This window comes from Salvelinus sp. IW2-2015, linkage group LG20 (assembly GCF_002910315.2).
Source record: "Salvelinus sp. IW2-2015 linkage group LG20, ASM291031v2, whole genome shotgun sequence".
In the NCBI taxonomy this organism is placed as follows: domain Eukaryota; kingdom Metazoa; phylum Chordata; class Actinopteri; order Salmoniformes; family Salmonidae; genus Salvelinus; species Salvelinus sp. IW2-2015.
Window position 1 is genome coordinate 18,044,543 of NC_036860.1, and position 20,574 is coordinate 18,065,116.

General features: G+C 44.8%; 1 protein-coding gene across 1 annotated transcript in view; it reads right to left on the reverse strand.

Moving 5' to 3' along the window:
* The window catches only part of LOC111981628 (phosphatidylinositol-3,5-bisphosphate 3-phosphatase MTMR4-like), a 93,798-nt gene that overhangs the window by 21,880 nt on the left and 51,344 nt on the right, over positions 1 to 20,574 (reverse strand). The window contains 9 exon segments of the mRNA XM_024012998.3: positions 1,126 to 1,254; positions 3,635 to 3,837; positions 6,892 to 6,910; positions 6,913 to 6,955; positions 6,957 to 7,005; positions 9,006 to 9,102; positions 9,212 to 9,378; positions 10,465 to 10,547; positions 19,268 to 19,384. Of these exon segments, the coding sequence (XP_023868766.1) occupies positions 1,126 to 1,254; positions 3,635 to 3,837; positions 6,892 to 6,910; positions 6,913 to 6,955; positions 6,957 to 7,005; positions 9,006 to 9,102; positions 9,212 to 9,378; positions 10,465 to 10,547; positions 19,268 to 19,384 (907 nt within the window).

The window sequence follows — 20,574 nt, forward strand, 5'->3', positions numbered from 1 at the left end:
TTTGGAGGAAGAAGGATGATGAGTACAACCCCAAGAACCCATCCCAACCGTGAAGCATGGAGGTGGAAACATCATTCTTTGGGGATGCTTTTCTGCAAAGGGGTCAGGACGAATGCACCGTATTGAGGGGAGGATGGATGGGGCCATGTATCGCAAGATCTTGGCCAACAACCTCCTTCCCTCAGTAAGAGCATTGAAGATGGGTCGTGGCTGGGTCTTCCAGCATGACAACGAAACGAAACACACAGCCAGGGCAACTAAGGAGTGGCTCCGTAAGAAGCATCTCAAGGTCCTGGAGTGGTCTAGCCAGTCTCCAGACCTGAACCCAATAGAAAATATTTGGAGGGAGCTGAAAGTCCGTATTGCCCAGCGACAGCCCCTAAACCTGAAGGATCTGGGGAAGGTCTGTATGGAGGAGTGGGCCAAAATCCCTGCTGCAGTGTGTGCAAACATGGTCAAGAACTACAGGAAACGTATGAGCTCTGTAATTGCAAACAAAGGTTTCTGTACCAAATATTAAGTTCTGCTTTTCTGATGTATCAAATACTTATGTCATGCAATAAAATGCAAATKWATTATTTAAAAATCACACAATGTGATTTTCTGGATTTTTGTTTTAGATTCCGTCTCTCACAGTTGAAGTGTACCTATGATAAAAATTACAGACCTCTACATGCTTTGTAAGTAGGAAAACCTGCAAAATCGGCAGTGTATCAAATACTTGTTCTCCCCACTGTAAAAATCGGCCGATTAATCGGTATCTGCTTTTTTTGGTCGTCCAATATTCAGTATCTGCTCGGTCGAGCTCTAGTTGTAACCTTACAGAATGTGTAAAAAGTCAAGGGGTCTGAATACTTTCCGAAGGCACTGTAAGTAATTAAGTCTCAAAATTTGACTACATTTTCTGGCGCCTCCCTCATGTCAGTATCTTTGTGGACATAAGAGGCTGTAGCCAATACGCATAGTCTATCACCTATACTTTGACATGTAGGCAAATTATTTATCTACGTTTAATTAAACTTATTTTTTGTTTTTCCAATTAATTTAATTGGATATTTTGGTTAATGGTCTTGGTGCCCTAGCAGAATAGGGCACCTCTTAAAATTCCAGGCCTGGTGTACTGACCTTCACACTCGCAGCCACCTCCCTTGGCGCGGTTGGCCACTGCAGCGGTATAGGAGCGGGCGTCGAGAATGAGAAGCTTCTGTGGCGCAGCGTTGGCATCAGGGCCTGAACATCCTGTCAGAGAGGAGTCTGAGGCAGAGAGAGAGAGAGAGGATTTAGATTTCAGTTTTAGTGGTGTGGGGGAAGGTAGAGGCAGAATGAGGGATGAAGAGAAAAATATAGATGGAATGGTCCAGATAGGGGACAGGTAGAGAGAATGAGAGATGTGAGGTAGAGGGAGGTAAAGAGAATGACAGATGGAGAGTCAGGAGGGAGAGAGAGATGGGGTGGTGTGTTTAGGGGACAGGCAGATAACGAGAGATGGAGCATAGGAGAGAGGGAACGAGAGATGTTGACAGGGAACAGGTAGAGATTAAGAGATGGAGGGAAAGAGAAAGGGAAGAGGTGGACAGGTAGAGAGCATGAAAGATTTTGGGATGGAATAGGGTGAGAGAGCGTGAGAGAGAGAGAGCAAGAGCGACAGGGGATGGACTGGGGATAAACAGAGAGAGGAGTGTTAGGAACAGGGCCATGATGAACAATAGTGCTGGCTCAGCTCTCAGCTCGTCCCCTTGAGACGATCAATATCTCCTCCTGATGATGGCCACTGCAGCATCGCTCAGTAACAGCTACCACAACGAAGGGGGACAGCAACATTGCTAGGGAACTGTGATTGCTAGGCAGGGCCTCATCATGCCAGCAGACACCTCAGATGGAGTCATTACTCACAGTGGACCAGAGCTACTAGCCTCAATCTCTCACCCGCCCAAGTCAATACATGGCCTGCCATTTAGACTAAGTCAACATTCTCTGTACTGCATGTCTGTCTAGTCTGGTTCACAGATCTGTTTGTGCAGTATAGCCAACTCATATGGTCAACTCACTCCTATAGTTGGCAATTGAGGACAAACTGATCTGGGACCAGGCTATCCCTCTCCCACTCAACTGAATCAATGTCCTGGCATTCAGGAAGTCAATTCTATTACTCTATGTTACCCCCCTCAAAACAGAAAAGTCATGGGAATAGATTCGGGGTGCGTTTAGCCTTTAGTTCACTCTCTGAAAAGGGGTAGTCCTTTCACAGGCTCCAACTCCTGTCCCGCTGTCCATTTTTTGTGAAGAGAAGCCAATATTGTGTGTTCAGTTAGAACAGTGGTGTTGTTTAGAAACTCAACGAGCTCAAAGCTTAGGGGCTGTCTAACTAGAAGAGTCGAGACAGAAACTTGGAGAGTGTAGACAGTGTGCAGCCCACCGTTGTTCTCCCATCTGCATGTCACAGTCATTTACACACAAAGTGAATGGAAGAGAGAGGGAACAGTCACTCCCAAAATGGGCCCCACATTCTTGGCCTCCAACATGAAAACAAGGTAACAAACAAGAGAGCCACAGCAATTTTGCCCATACACATCCGGTCTTGACTGACGACAATTTATCCTCTGTCCAGCCACAATGTTATGTGCTATGCGATAGGGCTTGCTGTATCTGCTTGTTGGTTGTGTCGAGGTGTGAAAGCCGGTGTGATGTAGTGTGTTATGATTCGTGTGTGTGTGTGTGAGAGTGTTGCAGTGTGGGGTGTGGTGTGTGTGTGTGTGTGTTGTGTGTGTGTGTGTGTGTGTGTGTGTGTGTGTGTGTGTGTGTGTGTGTGTGTGTGTTGTGTGTGTGTTGTGTGTGTGTGTATTGACCAGACATAATTGCACCGCCAATAGTGAATGTATTAATTGAGAATGGCATATTCCCAGGCACTTATGTCTTCATAGCTAGTTCTCATCAATCTAATTGGGGTTGTTTTTGGGACAGTGCAAACTGAATGAGCTGAAACGGCTACAGTTGTCCATAAACAAGTTATCATTCCTACTGGTTTCAAAAGACTGGAAAGAGCTGCTAAAGCAAGCGCTGTGAGATTTTTTCATATGAGAATGTAGGATAGGGGCCTCCCGGGTGGCGCAGTGGTCCAGGGCACTGCATCGCAGCGCTAGCTGTGCCACCAGAGACTCTGGGTTCGCGCCCAGGCTCTGTCGCAGCCGGCCGCGACCGGGAGGTCCGTGGGGTGACGCACAATTGGCCTAGCGTCGTCCGGGTTAGGGAGGGTTTGGCCGGTAGGGATATCCTTGTCTCATCGCGCACCAGCAACTCCTGTGGCGGGCCGGGCGCAGTGCGCGCTAACCAAGGTCGCCAGGTGCACAGTGTTTCCTCCGACACATTGGTGCGGCTGGCTTCCGGGTTGGATGCGCGCTGTGTTAAGAAGCAGTGCGGCATGGCTTTCGACCTTCGTCTCTCCCGAGCCCGTACGGGAGTTGTAGCGATGAGACAAGATAGTAACTACTAACAATTGGATACCACGAAATTGGGGCGAAAAAGGGGGTAAAAGAAATTATATATATATAAAAAAAAGAGAACGTAGGATAGGCAACTTATCAGGCAACTTATCAGGTATAGTAAAGGTCAAATAATAAAGCTCTGTCAGCCTTACCAAAGTCGCTGTCGGAGCTGTCTGGGCCCTCCCCTCGGGGCCGGCTGCAGGCTGCGGCCCCACAGGTGACCCTGGCCCCTGGGTCCATCAGACAGGCCTTAGCAATGGAGGTGACCAAGTATTCATCCTCTGTGTTTCTCCAGCCCCACCAGCTGATCTCTGGCTGGCTGCARCGGGCGATCACTGCCCCGTTCCTCTGGTGCCTGGTGGGACGGCAGGAGAGAGAGCGGGGACCAACCATAAGTAGACATACAATAAAAAAACAGAGCAGGTCAACAGTCAAATTATCATTTTTTGGAATGTGTTGCTACTTAGGTGTGGTATGGTGAGGATATTTGAAATGTGTCAGTGTGTTTTCTTCAGTTTTTTCTTCCTCCTTCCTGCCTTACCCCCTTTTGACATCCAGGTGGCAACACGTATCTCTGCGTGCCTGGCAGACATCTCAGCTTGGATGTTGGCCCCTCACCTCAAACTCTACAAGACGGACAAGACGGAGCAGCCCTTCCTCCCAAGGAAGGACTTCCAGCTCCAAAAGCTTTCTATCATGGTTGACAACTCTACGGTGTCCCAACCCTACAGCGTGCAAAGAACCTGGGCATAATCCTGGACAACACCCTGTCGTTCTATGAGCAATGATTCGCTCCTGCCGGTTCATGCTCTACAACATCAGTAGAGTACGACCCCTTCCTCACACCGGACATGGTACATGTCCAGGCACTTGACCTCTCCCGTCTGGACTACTGCAAGCTTACCCGCTTCAGCCATCAAAGCCCTGCAACAATACCGCAGCCCGCCTGGTTCTCAACCATCCCAAGTTCTCCCATGCCACCCTGCTGTTTCGCACTCTCCTCTAGCTCACACTCGAAGCTCGCATCCATTTCAAGACCCTGCTGCTTGCCTACGTAGCAGCAAGGGAAACTGCCCCTCCATACCTTTAGTCTATGTTCAAACCCTACACCCCAACCTGAGCACTCCGTTTTGCCACCGCTCATCTCTTGGCCCTCCCACCACTATGAGGGGCTGGCTCCCGCTCATCCCAGTCTAAGCTCATCTCTGTCCTGGCACCCAAACTGTGGAACAAGTCTGGCAGACATATCAGTGTGGATGACGGATCACCACCTCAAGCTGAACCTCGGCAAGACGGAGCTGCTCTTCCTCCCGGGGTACAGGACTGCCGTTCCATGATCTCGCCATCACGGTTGACAACTCCAATTGTGTCCTCCTCCCAGAGTGCTAAGAACCTTGGCGTTATCCTGGACAACACCCTGTCGTTCTCAACTAACATCAAGGCGGTGACCCGTTCCTGTAGGTTCATGCTCTACAACATTCGCAGAGTACGACCCTGCCTCACACAGGAAGCGGCGCAGGTCCTAATCCAGGCACTTGTCATCTTCCGTCTGGTTACTGCAATTCGCTGTTGGCTGGGCTCCCTGCCTGTGCCATTAAACCCCTACAACTCATCCAGAACGCCGCAGCCCGTCTGGTTTCAACCTTCCCAAGTTCTCTCACGTCACCCCGCTCCTCCGCCTCTCTCACTGGCTTCCAGTGAAGCTCGCATCCGCTACAGACCATGGTGCTTGCCTACGGAGCTGTGAGGGGAACGGCACCTCCGTACCTTCAGGCTCTGATCAGGCCCTAACCCAAACAAGGGCACTGCGTTCATCCACCTCTGGCTGCTCGCCTCCCTACCTCTGAGGAAGTACAGTTCCCGCTCAGCCCAGTCAAAACTGTTCGCTGCTTCTGGCACCCAATGGTGGAACAAACTCCCTCACGACGCAGGTCAGCGGAGTCAATCACCACCTTCCGGAGACACCTGAAACCCCACCTCTTTAAGGAATACCTAGGATAGGATAAAGTAATCCTTCTAACCCCCCCCCTTAAAAGAGTTAGATGCACTATTGTAAAGTGGTTGTTCCACTGGATATCATAAGGTGAATGCACCAATTTGTATAGTCGCTCTGGATAAGAGCGTCTGCTAAATGACTTAAATGTAATGTAATGTAAATGAACAAGCTTCCCCTAAACATCAGGCAGCTGAGTGCCTACCAGTCTTACAAAGACGCCTGAAAAACGCTTTACAAAGTAGCCCTCCCCAGAAACAATACAAAATAAACGATTTTATTTATTTAACCAAGCAAGTCAGTTAATAACAAATTCTTATTTACAATGACGGCCTACACCGGCCAAACCCAGACGACCCTGGGCCAATTATGCGCCGCCCTATGGGACTCCTAATCACGGCCGATTGTGATACAGCCTGGATTCAGCCTTAGACAGCCTGGATTCAGCCTTAGCCTGAATACAGCCTTATAGACCCTGCGCCACTCAGGAGCCCTTGTGTTTTTGGAAAAGAACACTCGCTTGTCTTTTCTTACTAGCACTGACTTTGCTGATAGCTGCTCATTTGAGATTTTTTACTTACTATGTCTGTGATATGTGGTTGCCTCACCTAGTTACCTAAACATATGATGCAAAACTCATACCAGCTGTATTTCTGTCTTCTTGAAGGCGGAATAGTTCTGTTACACATCAATAGAACAAAAACGATCCTTTAAGATGAACGCATTAACTGTACGTCGCTCTGGATAAGAGCTTCTGCTAATGAATAAAATGTACAACGTGTTTGTGTAGATATGGCGGATGTGTGTGTATGGTATGATGTGTGGTGTCTACGTTATTGGTGTGTGTGTATGGTATGATGTGGTGTGTGTGTGTGTATTATGGTGTGTGTTATGGTGATGGTGTTGTGTGTGTTAGTTATGGTGTGTGTTATGTGTGTTATGTGTCATTATGGTGTGTGTGTGTGTGTGTGGTGTGTGACTGGTGTGTGTATTGTTATGTATGATGTGTGGTAATGTGTGTGTGTACGTCTTGGATGATGTGTGTATGATGTGTGTGTGTACATTAGTGTGTGTGTTGGTTGAATGTGTAGTTTATTGGGTTGTGGTATGGTATATGATGTGTGTGTGTTGTGGTGTATTTGGTATGTGTATGAGTGTGGGTTGTGTGTTATGTATGGTGTGTGTGTATGGGTATGATGTGTGTGTGTACATTATGGTGAGTTGTGTGTGTATGATGTGTGGGTGTTATGATGTGTGTGTGATGTGTGTGTGTATGTTATGGTGTGTGTGTGTGGTGATGATGTGTGTAGTTTGGTGTATCATGTGTGTATGTGTGTACATTATTGGGTGTGTGGTATGATTGTGCGTGTGTATGATGTGTGTGTGTACGTTATGGTGTGTTGTTCCTGTGTGTACCTGTAGACCACCACAGGATCCTCTTGGAGGACCTGAAGGAGCCGACACTCTCCAGCTCCTTGTCTTGTGATCCACACTGGCACCAGCAGCTTCTGGGGGTAGCTGGAGCACAACCTGGCAGGGAGGAAGATGAGGGACAGGTTAGGGTTATACAGATTAGACGTTTATTATACAGTGCATTCGGAAAGTTGTCAAACCCATTGATTTAAATTCTAGGCATCTAACAAGTCTTCAGCTCTCAGCAAGTTACTCATCAAGCAAGTATAGTTAATCAAATCACCTCCATTACATTTGCAGACTGTGAGATTTATACGTATAGGAAAGGGAGGATGTACTTAATTTACACTGACTAAAATGCACAGCAAAGAGCGGTAATTATCAACGTAGTGCATCAAGACTGTTGGCTACTATTTAGGTGGTATTAGTGAGAGAGGGCTTTTATTTCTCAGATAAAATATCCAAAGTGAGATCGACAACTCCAAGCCCTGCTGTAACAGAGATATTTCAGTGGCGCCGCTGTCTCTTGATCCCCTATTAAATCTTTCTATCATCTATCTGACCCTCCAGCACTTACACCATCTCCTCTAGTTTGCCCATCACTGTTGCGCACCTCATTCTCTCTCTCTTCTCTCTTCTCTCTCTTCTTCTCTCTCTTCTCTCTCTCTCTCTCTCTCTCTCTCTCTCTCTCTCTCTCTCTCTTCTCTCTCTCTCTCTCTCTCTCTCTCTCTCTCTCTCTCTCTCTCTCTCCTCTCGCTCTCTCCCCCTCCAATCTCTATCCTAGCCTGCAGTCGCTCTTCTACTGTCTGCTCCAGGTATATATGAGTGTGTATGTGTTTCAGTGTGTGTGGTTGTGTGTGCTGAGTCATGTATCCCCAGCAGGTTCCGGTGCTTAAATTACCCGTTCCTCCAGTGTGTCTGTCCCCCTCAGCAGGACACTCAGAGAAGACAACAAGAAGAGAGAACAGAGTGAGAGAGACAGCGAGAGCATGACACTGTGGCTCTCAGAGCATACTGCAGTTAATTACTTATTTACCTACCCAGCAGAGGACACACACAGGCCTCAGACACTTTTAATGTATTTTCAAGGTGTGAGTGCAATTGTGAAAATTATTGTAAATATGTATGCTGTGGTAAGTGTGTTAGAGATGGGTCTACAGAATGTTTGTATGATTTGCATGTATGCTTCAGTGCAAGACAGACATACACACGAAATGTGTGTGTGATGTGTGCACTGTGACTGTGAGTGTCAGACAGGAGAGGAACAGACAGATGGAAGCCCCCCCTCCCCCGGGCCCCATTGCGCAGCTGTCCTTCAGAGAGAGAGAGAGAGAGAGCTCAGTCTGTACAGGGATGACATCGACTCTTACTCTACCCCGCCCCTAATCCCTGTCTTCTCTCTCTCGCCTCGTCTCTCCCCACTCCCTCCCTCCCTCTCCCTCCTCCCTCGCTCCCTCCCTCCTCCCTCCCTCCCCCTGTATTCCCTCTCCCTCCCTCCCCTCGTATCCCCCTCTCCCTCCCCATAGACCTGTCACACAGATTATCAAGAGCTGAGCAGCAAGCAGAGAGAGTTTAAACACTGACTGGCGAGAAAACGCTATTTGAAAATCTGATCACTCTCCCACCCAGTCTGCTCCGCAAACGAGTCTGGGACTATTTAACAGCACAGATGTTAGACGTACCTGCTTAGGAGAGAGTGGGCTAGCTAGCTAAGGTGTGAGTGTTGGCTTGATGAGACAGTTTTTTAAATATTTTTTATTATAATATAATTTTTTTGTTGTTGGAATTTTACTCCCTTTTTCTCCCCAACTTCGTGGTATCCAATTGTTAGTAGTTACTATCTTGTCTCATCTCTACAACTCCCGTACGGGCTCGGGAGAGACGAAGGTCGAAAGCCATGCGTCCTCCGAAACACAACCCAACCAAGCCGCACTGCTTCTTTTAACACAGCGCGCATCCAACCCGGAAGCCAGCCGCACCAATGTGTCGGAGGAAACACCGTGCACCTGGCGACCTTGGTTAGCGTGCACTGCGATGAGGCAGTTGTTTGATCATCAATCTTCCCGCTCTGTGTTGAGACTGGGGGCCGTGTGTACGTGTTTTTGTGTGTATCATACTTGTAGTTGAGGTTGATGTCGGACACTCTCCAGGCGTTTTGCATGTCGAAGCCCATCCTCCTCACCTCCATCTCCAGCCTCTGACGGACATGATCACCTACACAGAGAGAAAGAGGAAAGAGAGGTAAAGCAACAATAATGAGGCCTCAGGGTTTTAATCTGCGTGTGTGTGTGCATGTGTGTGTGTGTACATGTCTGACACTAACCTGGTCTACAGAGGTGTAGGTGCTGGTCCTCATCGTCTGCGCTGCCCCCCAGACACCAGGCATGGTAGGCCAAGGCAAACAGATCCTCCAGCCTGCCAGGGTGGGCTATGGCCCGGTTCAGACGCTTCAGCCACTCCTGGCACTGCTTGAATGTCGAGAAATGGCATCTGAGTAGATAACAAAACACAAACACATAGGATGGAAAATCAGAGGATGGCCACCAACTTCAACACCATTATCATGCTTTCACCATATTATTATGGTTTGTGTACATTATCTATTATTATTCTTAGGCAAAACATGTTCAAGGACTAAAAGATAATACATAGCCATGGGTTATGCCTACATTATCACATATTGTCCGACAAGTTTGTTTTGAAAGTCATCTTAATTGGACAGAATGTGAGGGTGGTATACAGTTACTGTATGTAGGCCTATATTCTCTCTTACAGTAGTTCACAAACGGGTAATAATGAGTGCTCTCCAACATGGAGATTTTTCTATGATTCTATATTCTCATGAGTGCTCTGAGTGTTTCCCTGGGCCGTACCACATCACATCTGCTCCTCAGGCAGGATATAAAGCCATCACAATCAAAGAGGTGGGAACACTTCTGATGTCTGCATCTCTGTGAAGAAGATGCCAGACAGGCTGTCAAAGTGAGCCAGCAACACTACAGTTGTATAGGAGAGAAGTGGGCTGCAGTGCATAGATTGGCTTTGATTCCTTGAAATTTCAGTCTTTTCAGAAGAGGGTGAGTAAAGAGTGAAACGTGAAGGGAGGGGGATTGTGAGCAGCAGCTATGTGTGTGTAAAATAACACATGCACAGAACCGGATCCGGATTCTTAGCTTTGAAAAAGAGGTTTCCAGAGGGGCGGGCAAAAAAAAAGGATCTTAAGTGGTTTTGAGTCAAAAATGTTCTTAAGCCAACTTCATGACATCTCTTTTTCAACTTTTGCAATAACAAAGGATCTAGTTTTCCCATTAGCAGAAATATTGTGGCATAGGCCTATCAAAAAAGACCACTACGAATTAAACCTATACATTGTGTCAAGAAATATCATGTTGTGCTTAATGTCAATCAAATTTAATTGAAAAAAAGACTTATGAAAACAATTCCTATTTTTGATCATGTAAAAAAACAATGATTCATGGAGCACAAGATATCCATTTATCAATAAGTCCTAATAATAGTTGTTTGTCACAAGCCAGTGTAGGTACCGTAGATATAAAGTAGGAATTTTCTCTTTACCTGACGACTTTGGCGTCCTTGCAGATGATGTGCAGTTGGAACATGTCTCTGCTCTCCACACTCTCTATGAGCCTCAGAGGCACCTGTACGGGGAGACAGAGAGAGGACACCACATTACACAAGACACCAGGATAGACACAACACCTCTAATAACGGGGGCACCACTTTACACAGGATACCTCACTGAACACAACACATTTAATGAAGTACCTAGTAATCTAGGCTCGTCATGGCTAGTTAAGGTACCTACTGTAAGGTAGACAGCAAGGCACGGTGAGGTAACAATATTATTTTTCACACAGCAGAGGGGATTGGAAGAGGATATTTGTGGTGGACTTACCTTTCCCATGGGTTATGTAAATTCACGCAAGCCTCTATTAGGTATAGGCCTAAAACAGACACCATAACAATGCCTCTATTGCCAGACCAATATCTAATTCACGACAGCATCATTTGCATTTCCTTATAAAATCATCACGCTGCATGTTATTACATTGTCAATGCCTTCCATGAACTATAACGTTTATATGTATTTACACTTTTCATAGTTGCCACAGTAAATTCTAACACAGTAAATCTCATTCATACAAACAACAACCATTATGCAACCATAATAACCATTTTAAACCAATGAGTCATCACCACAGGCCAAGCTCTGGAGTCTGCAGCAGTGCAATCTATTCTAGAATCTTCACTCAGTCATTCTATCATGCTGAGCCTGTAGTGTTCCGTACCACAGCTCTAGCTCTATTATTGGTCCACAGCTCAGGGGTGTTAATGATGTCACTCCGAACGCAACAGTTTTAAAATTACCCAATGAGGCTTGACCTTTGATTGGGGCAGGCCAATCAGCATCTACGCTGACCGGCGGGGGCCTGGGTCATCTAACTCGGTAATGAACAACCAATTCATGCTGCCACACTTCAGACAGACTTCGGCACAAAGTGGTGCTACAAAATCTTAAGATGCGCTATAAATGAAATCTCTGCAAAACAAAACTGCTTGGCTCTTGCCTTGCTAAGTGCATTCAATTACACTGCTCAAAAAAATAAAGGGAACACTAAAATAACACATCCTAGATCTGAATGAATGAAATATTCTTATTAAATACTTTTTTCTTTACATAGTTGAATGTGCTGACAACAAAATTACACAAAAATGATCAATGGAAATCAAATTTATCAACCCATGGAGGTCTGGATTTGGAGTCACACTCWAAATTAAAGTGGAAAACCACACTACAGGCTGATCCAACTTTGATGTAATGTCCTTAAAACAAGTCAAAATGAGGCTCAGTAGTGTGTGTGGCCTCCACGTGCCTGTATGACCTCYCTACAAYGCCTGGGCATGCTCCTGATGAGGTGGCGGATGGTCTCCTGAGGGATCYCCTCCCAGACCTGGACTAAAGCATCCGCCAACTCCTGGACAGTCTGTGGTGCAACGTGGCGTTGGTGGATGGAGCGAGACATGATGTCCCAGATGTGCTCAATTGGATTCAGGTCTGGGGAACGGGCGGGCCAGTCCAWAGCATCAATGCCTTCCTCTTGCAGGAACTGCTGACACACTCCAGCCACATGAGGTCTAGCATTGTCTTGCATTAGGAGGAACCCAGGGCCAACCGCACCAGCATATGGTCTCACAAGGGGTCTGAGGATCTCATCTCGGTACCTAATGGCAGTCAGGCTACCTCTGGCGAGCACATGGAGGGCTGTGCGGCCCCCCAAAGAAATGCCACCCCACACCATGACTGACCCACCGCCAAACCGGTCATGCTGGAGGATGTTGCAGGCAGCAGAACGTTCTCCACGGCGTCTCCAGACTCTGTCACATGTGCGTGTGAACCTGCTTTCATCTGTGAAGAGCACAGGGCGCCAGTGGCGAATTTGCCAATCTTGGTGTTCTCTGGCAAATGCCAAACGTCCTGCACGGTGTTGGGCTGTAAGCACAACCCCCACCTGTGGACGTCGGGCCCTCTTAAAACCCTCATGGAGTCTGTTTCTGACCGTTTGAGCAGACACATACACATTTGTGGCCTGCTGGAGGTAATTTTGCAGGGCTCTGGCAGTGCTCCACCTGCTCCTCCTTGCACAAAGGCGGAGGTAGCGGTCCTGCTGCTAGGTTGTTGCCCTCCTACGGCCTCCTCCACGTCTCCTGATGTACTGGCCTGTCTCCTGGTAGAGCCTCCATGCTTTGGACACTACACTGACAGACACAGCAAACCTTCTTGCCACAGCTCGCATTGATGTGCCATCCTGGATGAGCTGCACTACCTGAGCCACTTGTGTGGGTTGTAGACTCCGTCTCATGCTACCACTAGAGTGAGAGCACCGCCAGCATTCAAAAGTGACCAAAACATCAGCCAGGAAGCATAGGAACTGAGAAGTGGTCTGTGGTCACCACCTGCAGAACCACTCCTTTATTGGTGGTGTCTTGCTAATTGCCTATAATTTTCACCTTTTCTATTCCATTTGCACAACAGTATGTGAAATTTATTGTCAATCAGTGTTGCTTCCTAAGTGGACAGTTTGATTTCACAGAAGTGTGATTGACTTGGAGTTACATTGTGTTGTTTAAGTGTTCCCTTTATTTTTTTTAGCAGTGTATATTCAATGTTGAGAAGATTCTGAATCAGAAAATTAATAAAACAGTTTTTAGATTGCTTCCAATTTCAAATTAAATTACATTTTGTCCTTCCGGAGTGCACAATAATCCAGGAGTAGTCAGTCTGAACCAGAGGTTGAATGATAGAGTGGTCTAGTCTAGACTGTGGGAGGGAGGAGTGGGGAAGCTGAGGGTTGCTGTTGACACAAGGTACTCACAGAAATATGATTGTCCACACCTTGATAGGTCTACAACAAAGTGACAGACATACACCAGGACCAGGGAGGGAGCAGAGAGCATGAAGGAGGGGGGTGACAACAAGACAGGGGACAGAGGAAATGGAAAAACTATTAAACTGAAGAAAAACAACAGAACGAAGTTAATGATAGGCAAAAAATAAAAAGAAAGAGCTAAAGATGGAAGATAATAAAATCAAGCAGAGAACACAAATTAGCAAGGCAGAAAGAGTGACTTTTGCTGACCACAACCAAGCTTGAAAAGGAAAGTATGAGAGAAGAAAATGGAAGGGGAAAGTATATCAAAATGTAACATTTTAATACCCAGGCAGCACAAACTGACAGTGCAGATGTCTGTATGTTTAAAAAAAAAAAGGTACTCTGTTAGATGACTGGAGTTCTGGGATGGGGGAGAAGGAGGAGAGGAGTTAGTCTCTAAAACTCGACCCTAGGCAACACATTGACCTTGTTTACATGCACACCAATATTCGGGATACTGCCGCATTCTGTTTTTGAGTTGACTCATATAAACATCATATCCCGTTTACAACAACACGAAAAAGCTTGTATCCCGGTTATGAGAAACTCGGATAAGATGTCTATGATATGCTGATCTTTGACGGGATACTGTGGCATGTAAACATCTTATCCCGTTGACTTTTGTTTTTCGCGTTCTGCGCAGGCTCAGTTTCGCATATCATAGGTGTTGTGTGATGATGTTTTCATCTGATTGTCAAACAAATCACTTTAAAAAAATGAAGAATCTGTGCAATTTGATCCACCATAATTACATAATAATGTATTTTGCTGATACTCCGTACTGGTCCATATAGCCTACTGGCTAATTTCACCAATAATTTAGACATGCTTTTTCCGACATTTGGTAGGCCATTTGTTTGTCAACTATAGTTAGATACATGTTGTTTCTCTTCTGTCATAACTGCCCCAGAAGACTATAAAGTATGCTCACCAGAATAATTTCTTACATCGATAGAATGAATGCACTAGTAATCTAGTTAACACCGGTAAAGTTGTCTGTTTCGTATAGGAATCAGGGAGAAAACGGAATAACTAAAAACAGTGGAGAGATTGGTCCTGTGCAAAATGTCCAAATGTCATCAGTTTGACAGGTTTTAAGGAAACGAAACGCTGAGAAAACGATGAAACACGTTTCTGATAAGACTTCAGTTCATATTGGGTGCATATTTCATGTGGTTGAAATACTGTCTACTTGTTTAACAGTGCCAGAGATAACACATTACACACACATTCACATTTTCTCAAGAGATGCTGAAAGAAAGAAATCATATTTCTCCACTTCTGTTCCCGAGACAAAATAAACATTTGTTGTATAATTTTACTGCAAGAAATGCATAAATCACCTGGAGTTTATATTATTTTACTCTACATGTAGAAGGTTATAGGCCTACAGTCAGTGTCCTTATTTCAGTTACTATTCCATTTAACCCATATGAACTTAAATGAGGATTTGCTGTATATTCATGGTTACATAGATACTCGTAAGCAGGATATCAAAGGTGAATGTAAACAGCTTATCCAGAATAAGACCTTATGTAGGATATGAGCTACTATCAGGAATACTGTGCGCATGTAAACGTGGTCAGTGACTAGGGTCTAGTTTCAATGACGGACTCATTTGGCATAGAGGAACTACGTCACTGCCTACTTCATTACTTTATCTGCTTGAATTAAAAAGGTTTTGAATCGCGACATTCTCACATGTCTGCCATGTGATTTTTTTTATTCAAGCAGAATAAATAAATACATTTTTCTCCCTTATCGACATAGGCATTGACATCGATCCTCTATGCCAAAAGATTCTATCATTGAAACCAAACCCTAGTCACTGTTGCCTAGGGTCGAGTTTCGAGACTAAAGAGGAGTAGGGGAGGAGGTGGAATCTCACTCTGATGCCAAGATGAGTGTGTGTGTGTGTGTGTGTGTGTGTGTGTGTGTGTGGTGTGTGTGGTGTGTGTGTGTGTGTGTTGTGTGGTGTGTGTGTGTGTGTGTGGTGTGTGTGTGTGTGTTGTGTTGTGTGTGTGTGAATGTGTGTGTGTGTGTGTGTGTGTGTGTGTGTGTGTGTCTGTGGTGTGCACGTGCAACTTTAAGTAAGCGCTGGGCCGGCTCCCTGAAACTCCAGAGGTCACGTAAAACAGTCCTGGCTGGTGGTGAGATCATAGACACCGCTCACTGCACCACTCCTGTGGTGCCCGACACACTGCCAACTCAGTGGGTGTGAGGAGGGGACCAGGCATCAGGTCCTGGGAATGGCTCTGCATCTCAATCACACAATTTGAAGTGCTACCAGCCTTGGCTTGTAAGTAGCAGGACATTCTGTCTAAAATGTATTATATGGCCTGTAATGAACCTAACCAGCAGAGCCTCTCCTTTCAGGCAGGGTTCTGTTCCTCACATTACTACCTCTCAGTTCTGTGCACATATCTACAGATCTATAGACAGTGTAGCAATTAGCCTGGCAACCAAAATGATTTATGTACATTACACTGCAGCGTTCAATCTGGTTTAACCAGGCTATGTCAGAGGAGCTATTTTTTTATTTAACCTATATTTAACTAGGCAAGACAGTTAAGAACATTCTTATTTTCTTATTTAAATTCTTATTTTCAATGACGGCCTAGGAACAGTGGGTTAACTGCCTCATTCAGGGGCAGAACAACAGATTTTTACCTTGTCAGCTCGGGGATTCGATCTTACAACCTTTCAGTTACTAGTCTAACACTCTAACCACTAGGCTACCTAGCTACTTGAACATGCTAGTGTTGTTTTTTTCCAGGATCTCTGTATCATGTGTATTGCATGTGTTAGGGCTGGGCGATATGGCAAAAATGTAATATCACAGAATAATAAAAGTTCTAAATTTGCTTTATGTGTAGTGCGTGACCTTAGGGTGGCAACACATACATTCTAAGTGATTTCCGCATTTTCTTCAATTTCTGCATTTCCTGCACTCATTTTAGACTATTTCCACACTGCCACGTAGGGCTGCACAATATAGGCAAATAATCTAGACCTTATTTTTAACCAAATGTTGCAATTATGATTTGACTTGGGATTTAGAGCAAAACACTTGGGTGAACTGTTGGAATCATGGAAATAGAATGATTATTCTAATTCCATAGTTAGAATATAATAGTGGGCACTTTGAATACAATGTTTATTAAGATGACAACAAATGAAAACACCAGGAAGGAATTATTGTGACAGGGTAGAAACCAAAGTGTTGATAAGTGTTTACTTGGGGACCCTATAACTTTTGGCTACATTGAATGTTTTCTCTTAGCTACTTCATGTAACTAACATATTCATGCTTTGTTTATTCCTCTTTGATTTAGAAGATACTGTTGCACAAAAAACATGATGATTTAGGTCTACATCATCACTGGTATTATCAGGCTGTATAGGTAATTACAGTACCAGTCAAAAGTTTGGACACAGTTTGTATTTATGTTTTACTATTTTCTACATTGTAGAATAATAGTGAAGACATCAAAACTATGAAATAGCACATGTGGAATCATGTAGTAGCCAAAAAAGTGTCAAACAAATGAAAATCTATTTTATATTTGAGATTCATTAAAGAAGCCACCCTTTGCCTTGATGACAGCTTTGCACTCTCCTGGCATTCTTTCAACCAGCTTCATGAGGTAGTCACCTTTTTATTTATTTATTTATTTATTTTACTGTTATTTTACCAGGTAAGTTGACTGAGAACACGTTCTCATTTGCAGCAACGACCTGGGGAATAGTTACAGGGGAGAGGAGGGGGATGAATGAGCCAATTGTAAACTGGGGATTATTAGGTGACCGTGATGGTTGAGGGCCAGATTGGGAATTTAGCCAGGACACCGGGGTTAACACCCCTACTCTTACAATAAGTGCCATGGGATCTTTAATGACCTCAGAGAGTCAGGACNTTTAATGACCTCAGAGAGTCAGGACACCCGTTTAACGTCCCATCCGAAAGACAGCACCCTACACAGAGCAGTGTCCCCAATCACTGCCCTGGGGCATTGGGATCTTTGTTTAGACCAGAGGAAAGAGTGCCTCCTACTGGCCCTCCAACACCACTTCCAGCAGCACCTGGTCTCCCATCCAGGGACTGACCAGGACCAACCCTGCTTAGCTTCAGAAGCAAGCCAGCAGTGGTATGCAGGGTGGTATGCTGAAATGCATTTCAATTAACAGGTGTTGATTGTTAAAAGTTAATTTGTGTAATTTCTTTTGTGACTAGGTAGGGGTGGTAAACAAAAGATAGCCCTATTTGGTAAAAGACCAAGTCCATTCTATGGCAAGAATAGCTCAAATAAGCAAAGATAAATGACAGTCCATCATTACTTTAAGACATGAAGGTCAGTCAATGCGGAACATTTCAAGAACTTTGAACATTTCTTCAAGTGCAGTCGCAAAATCCGTCAAGCGCTATGATGAAACTGGCTCTCATGAGGACCGCCACAGGAAAGGAAGACCCAGAGTTACCTCTGCTGCAGAGGATAAGTTCATTAGTTACCAGCCTCAAAAATTGCAACCCAAATAAATGCTTCACAGAGTTCAAGTAACAGACACATCTCAACATCAACTGTTCAGAGGAGACTGCGTGAATCAGGCCTTCATGGTGAAATTGCTGCACAGAAACCACTACTAAAGGACACCAATAAGAAGAAGAGACTTGCTTGGGCCAAGAAACACGAGCAACGGACATTAGACCAGTGGAAATCTGTCCTATTGTCTGATGAGTCCAAATTTGAGATTTTTGGTTTCAACCCCGGTGTCTTTGTGAGACGCAGAGTAGGCAAACGGATGATCTCCCCATGTGTAGTTCCCGCCGTGAAGCACGGATGAGGAGATGTGATGGTGCTTTGCTGGTGACACTGTCAGTAATTTATTTATTATTCAAAACACACTTAACCAGCATGGCTACCACAGCATTCTGCAGCAATACGCCATCCCATCTGGTTTGCCCTTAGTGGGACTATCATTTGTTTTTCAACAGGACAATGACCCAACACACCTCCAGGCTGTGTAAGGGCTATTTGACCAAGGAGAGTGATGGAGTCATGCATCAGATGACCTGATCTCCACAATCACCTGACCTCAATCCAATTGAGATGGTTTGGGATAAGTCGGACTGCAGAGTGAAGGAAAAGCAGCCAACAAGTACTCAGCATATGTGGGAACGCCTTCAAGACTGTTGGGAAAGCATTCTAGGTGAAGCTGGTTTAGAGAATGCAAGAGTGTGCAATGCTTTCATCAAGGCAAAGGGTGCCTACTTTGAAGAATCTCAAATATAAAATAACACTTTTTTGGGTACTACATGATTCCATATGTGTTATTTCATAGTTGTGATGTCTTCACTATTATTCTACAACATAGAAAATAGTAAAAATAAAGAAAAACCATTGAATGAGTAGCTGTGTACAAACTTTTGAGTGGTACTGTATGTTTGCTCTGACTCAGTACATTAGCTAGCTAGCTAGCCAGCTAACTAGGGATTAGCATTAGCAGCTAACACGATTTAGGTCCAACTAGCTAAGAAAATACAAACTAATAGTGTAATTATAAAGCACTACTGGATTTATATTAGGAAGCAAAGTGAAAACAGCATCATTGTCATCAACATTGATCCATGTGTTGCATTGACCATACAGACTGAAGGCAAGTGTCTCGTGGTCGAGGAACAACAAATGCCCACCTTGAGTGACAGGGGGCGGGGCTATGTCTGTGTGGAAAGCGGCATGTTAAGAGAGAGCAGAGAGCGATGACAGAAGTAGCGAAGTAAACTATAAAAATGGACGTTACACACAACGTATCACATTTAACAAACCAAATATTTAAATACCGATATAGAAGGTAAAGTAAAAACCCAAACCGGTCCGTGGATCAATACCAGCCTATCGTAAAATACGCATGTGTTCATTATGTCTTACATTTATAATGGAGTCCTTAAACTTGATGTGGAGCCTGTAGTTGGAGATGGCGATGATGGTGTCATCGGCTCGGCCTAGATACTCCACCCCTTCCCCCTGCAGAGCTGGGAACGGCACCTAGAGGGGACACAAACGTCAACGCAACGTTAAGACAACATGAACCACAACGCTTAATCAACATTGCGATAAGGACAACGTTGGATATCAGGACACAAACATCACAAAGTTAAAACCTTGCAGTTTTTACAGTATATTCACTTCATTATCTTCCTATTAATCCCATTGTTCTCTGTAAAACTTGCAATACAGCCATCACACATCAAACCAGTACAAAATTACCAGTACATGGTCCAATAGAGAATCAACACTATCCTGCTGATTATCACACCTGTTCGTGGTCTCTTAAATGTGTACCTAGTAGTGTGAAAAGACCTTTAGTTCTCCTGGTCAGTGTTGTTGGAATCTGATTGGCTTGTTCTCCAGCTGCTTTGGTAAACAGTATAGAAATATAATTACTTTCTCCAATCATGGCTAGTGGGAAGGTTGCTGGCTTTTTTTGTGGCTTAACCAACATGGCTCGTCATTTAACATTTGTATTCATATTTACAGATCACATACAAGTTTGTTATTAAGGTACATGAAAGTTCATGTTCAAGAAGGCATTTCTTTTAAAAAGAAAGACATTTTTTTTTTATTACCCTACTGTGAAGTAGGAACTAACGCCAAATGTGTAGCTTCTTGAATCCATTCATAAATGTGCTTTGTGGCAGTCGCCATTAGCACTAACAGCATAAAATGATCTATGTGAGAGAGGAGAGCAGGTTGGCTGTTCTTTGAGCCTGAGTGAACAGGCCGACAGGCAGGCGGGCAGGGAGGTTGTGTACTATGTACTGTGTGTGTGTGTGTACATGGTTGACGGTACTGGGTTTGTGATGGCTCTCAAACCGTCTAACATTCCAGATACATGCCCATTTCATTAGTCCCACAGCCCTGTCCCTCAGCCCAGACTCCAGGCCTGCATTCCAAATGGCAACGTATTACCCACAGGGCTCTGGTCAAAACAAGTGCACTATGTAGGCAATAGGGTGACATTTGGGACACAGGGATAGAGAAGACCCATGCATTAAGATAATTGGTTCCCATCACAGAATAGAACACATGTTTCATCTCTCTCAGAAGTAGCAGCTTAGCTGCTTAAAACCCAACCAGGTGGATGGAGGGAGACAGATAAAGACTAAATAGAGGGAACTGATGATGCCAAACTCTAGTCTAAATGATGCGTCAAGTCGTCTAAAACAGGAAGCCAA